Source organism: Meriones unguiculatus, chromosome 18, assembly GCF_030254825.1.
Source record: "Meriones unguiculatus strain TT.TT164.6M chromosome 18, Bangor_MerUng_6.1, whole genome shotgun sequence".
Lineage (NCBI taxonomy): Eukaryota > Metazoa > Chordata > Mammalia > Rodentia > Muridae > Meriones > Meriones unguiculatus.
This window is the reverse complement of record NC_083365.1, coordinates 29,315,757-29,322,482: the sequence shown is the minus strand read 5'-3', so window position 1 is coordinate 29,322,482 and position 6,726 is coordinate 29,315,757. Positions and strand designations below refer to the sequence as shown.

The 6,726-nt window shown below is 36.5% G+C and overlaps 1 protein-coding gene across 1 annotated transcript; it reads right to left on the bottom strand.

Annotated features, from left to right (window-relative positions):
- Window positions 1-290: 290 nt before the first annotated feature.
- On the bottom strand, window positions 291-1,229 carry LOC110564872 (olfactory receptor 4F3/4F16/4F29-like). Its single transcript, XM_021662407.1, has one exon. The coding sequence runs from the start codon at window positions 1,227-1,229 to the stop codon at window positions 291-293; it is 939 nt and encodes a 312-aa protein (XP_021518082.1).
- Window positions 1,230-6,726: the final 5,497 nt, after the last annotated feature.

Sequence of the window (6,726 nt, the reverse complement as noted above, 5' to 3'; positions counted from 1 at the left end):
TCCTTTCCTCTATAGGCCTTAAAGTACCCTTCCATCTTTCATACAATTAAAAGATTGACTACACATAAAAATCAGTGTTTGGTAATTGAGCTCTGCATTATTATAATCTTTTTTTTATAAATATATAATTCCTTTTCTGTTGTTAGAACAAACTTCAATCTCTCCTAGCAAAAGATAAAAGTAACTTAAACATCAAAATAGGTAAACAAATCCTGTCAGGAAAAGTAATTTTCAGTGAAGTTGATTAACAACACAGTGAATGCAATAATGAATGTTCACACTGCAATCATTCAAGAGATCTTCCCATACTTCAGTAGCTGTCTGCACACTCTCTTCATTGCCGTCTTCATTTCTTGATTCCTCAGTGTGTAGATCACAGGGTTCAAAAAGGGAGTACCAACTGCATCAAATATGGCCAGATATTTATCCAGGTGTGTGGAAGGGGAAGGCCATGTATAGACGAATATCAAAGGACCAAAGAAGAGGACCACAACAGAGATGTGAGCAGAAAGTGTAGACAGAGCTTTGGAGGAACCACTTGAGGAATGTTTCTGAACAGTGACTATTATGACAACATAAGATATGACCAGTATGAAGAAAGAGCCTACAGATATGAATCCACTGTTGGCTGAAACCATTAATTCTAATTGGTTGGTATCTATGCAAGCAAGTCTGATGAACCGAGGAAGGTCACAGTAAAAGCTGTCCAAAATATTTGGTCCACAAAAAGGTAAATTTACTATATAAACAAATTGAACCAAGGAATGCATAAGACCGACCACCCAGGCAGACACTAAGATGAAAATGCACATTTTGGTATTCATAATGGTCAAATAATGGAGAGGCTTACATATGGCTACATATCTATCATAAGCCATGCCTATAAGCAGCACGACCTCAACACCACCAATGACATGGATGAAGAAGATTTGAGTGATGCAGCCTCTAAAGGAGATAACCTTGTGCTTTCTGAACAGGTCATAAATCATCTTGGGACAAGTGACACATGAAACACCTAAATCAATGAAGGAGAGGTTCGCCAAGAGAAAGTACATGGGAGAATGCAAGTGAGGGTCAGAAGCCACTGTGAAAATGATGAGGGAGTTTCCCATCATGCTTGCCATATAAAACACTGAAGCGAACACAAAGAGAAGTATTTGCATCTTCCAGGAGTTGGTGAGTCCCACAAACAAAAATTCTGACACCACAGAGTGATTTGTTCCTTCCATTGTTGCTCTTTGCAGTGCTACCTGAAGAAGAGCAGCAGAAGAAACTGAAAATTATGATAATTAAATTAATAATTCAAAAGGTTAAAACTCAAGTTTAATAAATTCTATTTTTGATTTAGCAATAAATTCTTTATCATAAAGATGAAGCAGGTACATGAGCAAGTGCTTACATGACTATCAAACTTACAAATACTCTGAAATACCATTCCATACTTATTAAAGAGCTTTTATCAAAGGTTCAAAAATAAAAGGTTTGGTTGGATATTTAAAAAAAGAAGCCTTGTACAAAGTTGGAAACATAAATTAGTATATTCATCTAAGAAAGTATATATCTTTAATAATTTTAAAATAAAGTTTTGGTGTGTAACCAGGGTAGAGCACATGCCTTCCAGGGTGTAAGACTCTAAATTTCATCACCTTAAAAGAAAGAAAAGAAAGAAGGTAGGAAGGAAGGGAAGGAGGGAAGGAGAGAGGGAGGCAGGGAGGAAAGGATGAATGGAAGGGGAAGAGGGAAGAGAAAACAGAAAATGGAGAAAAGAAATGGAGACAGAAAAGAAACAGGAAAATGGAGAAATAAATGGGAAAGAGAAGGAAATAGAAAAAATAAAAATATAGACAGAGACAAACAACTGAGAGAATTATTAACCAATATCATTTTTGGAGTTAATCATCCAGAATAAATGACCTTGTATTTAGCCTGTGATCATTGAAACATCATTTATAGTAACCAATATAAAAGCACACTAGGTTCTCCTTTACAGATGAGTGGACAATAAACATAAATTCAGACATACACAGGTCCTCCCTCTCTCTCTCACTCACTCTATCTATCTGCCCATCTATATCTCTCTCTGTCTTTCTCTCTCACACACACCCACACACACATATGTGTGCACATATACATTGGACTACTACATTTCCTGAAAACCAGAAGGGAATTTTTTTGTCTCATCATAGTAACATTAAAGAACCTGGAAGTCATTATGCTAAATGAAACTAGAAAAACCAGAACACAATGCTGAAAGATATTCTGTACATATAGAATCTAAAGAAGTTATGATCATAAAAGCAAAGTATGTGATGGCAGACCAGGCAAACATGATATGGGGTGTGGACATGGATCAATAAGATAAGAAGGTAATAATAATAATAATAATACAATAGCTGCATTGACATGATGGTTGCTTTCTGGAAATCTACTGTATCATTGTGATTATAGACAAGAATAATAGTGAGTTGCGTGCTCGATATTTGCTGAGAGGCAATCATCAATGTTCTCACAACGATAAGTATGTGGGTTAAACATGCTTATCAGTTTAAGATATTTGTGTAAAATATATGATGTAACTTAATATATTTTTATTATATGAATTCTACATTCTATCACTTAATACATGTTATTTATAAACCTGTCATACACCAAAAATGTATACAATATTTATTTGTTAATTGTTCGTATATGAAACCAGAAAGGGAAAAGAACACCTAATACCCATACAATTTTGAAATAGAGACTACCTAGGGAAGCTATTTGCAGTCATGTAGTGTTCTATTTCTTATAAATACTTCTGTATTAAAATGGTGGCTCTCAATATACAAAACAATACCATGTCTGATTTCACAGTCTAGCTAAGGATTGTTCTATAAAATATGATGCATAGATGAAAATCACTATATTGGAGAGCTCAACTCATTAAAACAACTTAACTATCCCCTTCTGATAAAAGATTATTCAAAATATATTAACTACCTCTTAATAATAGATTATAGCGTTGAAGTTACTTAGTAATCAAAGTGGATTTTCAATGTAATTTAAAAGTATTATCTCAAAGAACACTGTGTGTCTTCTTAGTGCTTACATTTAGCTAAGTATAACTCATTAAATGTTCCTTCTCAACTGGATACAACTGTAATAGATTTAAGGACTACAATTGTATTTTGTGAGACCCATTCTAAAACTCAGAATCACAACAATGTATATAAGTATTTGCTGAAACACAGAAAAAGGTGTATTTTGATTATTCCAAACACATGAAAATATGCATGATTATAGGTTTAAAGACAAGAAAGAAGTATTACAGAGTTCTAAAGTGACAGAGAAAATGAAGCCAGATGACTATAAAAATAAAAAGACAACATTAAATGGAAAATTTGAAGACAACAACAAAAGTTGCAAAGCATGTGTCATTACGGAGGAAAAGAAAAGTTTGCATAAAAAACAATTTATTTATTGAGAATTGCATTGAATCTGTAGATTGCTTTTGGGAATTTATTCAATTTGCTTTGCTTTTTGAAAATTCTTCAAAAGCTGCATAATTAAAACCAATCATGGTGCTTCCAAGATCTTCCAAGAGCTAAAGCTATGAAAGATATTGTCAATGAACCTGTATTTGTGAATTTGTCTTTTGGACAGCCGATATCTATCACCTTGGTAAAACCCAGAAATGTTTTTGAGTTTAAAACAGAATGATATGGAACTCTACCAAATTATCATGGAATTTAGAAACAGCTTAAATCTGAGACATGATAGGCTTGGATTCCCTTGACATTGACAAGTCCAAAGGAAAACTCACATAGATGTCTGTAAAGGGAAGGTGACAGATATTATATTTATTTACCTATAAGCCACAAACACAAATAGAACAGAACATTTTCAATCATCTTCTTTTATACTTGGTTAGGTTTTAAATCATTCTTGTTCATATAGCATACACCCATTTACATGTATTAAAATACCCACAATCCAAAATGTCAGACTTAAGTTTTTTAATTATGTTGTAAGTAGCTCCCTTGTTTGTACCTTTATACAGTCTTCAGTGTGTTATGTATAGAGTCCTCCAAAACATATATGCGGACATCTTATTCTTAAAGGCAATATTTGGTAATGAGGTTCCTAATATAGAGACATTAGTTCAATACCCCTTTTGTCACCTGCTAGTTTGAGCAAAACACCCATCAGAAACATCACCTGTGCGTATTTTCTCCTATTTTTATAAATATTATAAGCTCATTATTCTCACAAAGACAGACTCTGGACTTTTACCTCTCGAATTGTTATGAAACCTGCTTCACACTCAAGTAGACACAAACCCTTCTAATTTAAGAACAACTCCTGTTTTTATTGATTATTAAGGATAATATAGGTAACTGTATCCTTTTCAAATAACTACTTATGAGCATGAATGAAACAAAGTAGCACTAAAAGCTTTCCAATTTCAAGATTCAATCAGCTCAACAATTTTGTAATGCATTTTAATTACTTTGACTTTCATTCTTACTTTCTGTGGCCACTCCTAGGCATATATCCAAAAGATGCTCAACTGTACAAGGACATTTGCTCAAATATGTTCACGGCAGCTTTATTCATAATAGCCAGAATCTGAAAACAACCTACATGTCCTTCAACCAAGGAATGGATACAGACACTGTGCTACATTTACAAAATGGAATACTACTCAGCTATTAAAAACAAGGAAATAGTGAAATTTGTAGACAAATGGATGGCACTAGAAAAGATCATCCTGAGTGAGGTATACCAGAAGCAGAAAGACATGCACGGTATATACTCACTTATAAGTGGATACTAGACCTATAAGATAGGATAAACATACTTTTTAAAATCTGTAGTCCTAAAGAAGCAAAACAAAAAGGAGGACCCTAGGGAAGATGATTAATCCTCATTCAAAAGGGCAAATAGACTTGGGAAGAAAGGAGAAAACAGGGAACAGGACAGGAACTTACCACAGGGGCCCTCTGAAAGACTCTATCCATTAGGGTATTGAAGCAGATGCTGAGTTTCACAGCTAAACCTTGAGCAGAGTGCAGGAAATCTTATGTAAGAAGGGGATGATAGAAAGACCTGGAGGGGACAGGAGCTCCACATGGAGACCAACAAAGCCAAAAAGTCTGGGCCCAAGGAGGCCTGATGAGACTTGATGAATCAACCAAGGACCATGCATAGAGAGGACCTAGACCCCCTGCTCAGATGTAGCTCATGGGCAGCTCAGTCTCAATGTGCATTCCCTAGTAAGGGAATCAGAGGCTGTCTCTGAAAAGGATTCAGTGGCCAGCTCTTTGATCACCTCCCCCTGGGGGTGCAGCCTTGCCAGGCCACAGAGGAAGACAATGCAGACAGTCCTGATGAGACCTGCTTGGCTAGGGTCAAATAGAAGAAGAGAAAGTCCTCCCCTATCAGTGGACTAGGGAAGGAGCATAGGGGGAGAAGAGGAAAGGAGGGTGTGACTGGGAGGAGATGAGAGAGGGGGCTACAGCTGCGTACAAAGTTAATAATTTGTAATAAATAATAAAAAATAAAAATAAAACTTCTTAACTGTCTTAAATTTCAGAAATAAAACTAATACAAACACCTGTAATAAACCACAGGAGACAGAGTTAGAGGTGATTGAGAGAACTTACTGCTCTTACAGAGGAAATGGATTTGGCTTATGAGCACCCATGTGACAGCTCACATCTGTCTAGTTCCAAAGGGTGCGCGGCATTCTTCTGGCCTCTTTGGGCACTGCCTGCAAGAAGTGCAAATACATACATGCAAGCAAAAACTCATATGCATAAAATAAGAGGAAACAAATCTTTGTTAAGCTTATACTAAATTTATTTACTGATAGAGAAAACATTATCTATACCTATACAATGCATTAACATACGTATTTATGACATAACATTAAAATCAGGATAAAATTCTTTTTAATCATTTATTATAATTTATTCAATTTGTATCCCGCTGCAGCCCCCTCACTCATCTCCTCCCAATTTCACCCTCCCTCCCTCTTCTCTCTCATGTGCCTCCCCTAGTCCACTGATAGGGGAGCAGAAAGACACACATGGTATATACTCACTCATAAATGGATATTAGCCACATAATATAGGATAAACACACTGAAATCTATACTCCTAAAGAAGCTAAACAGCAAGGAAGACCCTAGGGAAGATGCTCAATCCTCATTCAGAAGGGCAAACACGATAGACATCAGAAGCAGGAGACAACCGGGAACAGGACAGGAGTCTAACACAGATGACCTCTGAAACTCTACTGATCAAGATATCAAAGCAGAGGCTGAGACTCATAGCCAAACTTTGGGCAAAGTGCAGGGGATATTATGAAAGAAGGGGGAGATGAAAGACCTGGAGGGGACAAGAGCTCCAAAAGGAGACCAACAGAGCCATAAAAACTGAGCCCTGGGGTCCCTGAAGAGAATGATATCAAAACCAAGGACAATGCATGAAGAGGACATAAAACCCTGGATCAGATGTAGCACATAGGCTCAGTCTCCAAGTGGGCTCCCTAAAAAGGGGAGCAGGGACTTTCTTTGGCATGAACTCAGTGGCAGGCTCTCTAATCACCTCTCCCAGGGGGCAGAGAGTTCAGCCTTTCCAGTCTACAGAGGAAGACAATGCAACCAGTCATGATGAGACCTGATAGGCTAGGGTCAAATAGAAAGAGAGAAATAAATCTTTTTAAAACAGAAAAATGTGAAAG

Bases quoted from the DNA above. Each gene is read 5' to 3' on its own strand.
- LOC110564872 (XM_021662407.1), bottom strand. From the start codon at position 1,229: ATGGAAGGAACAAATCACTCTGTGGTGTCAGAATTTTTGTTTGTGGGA.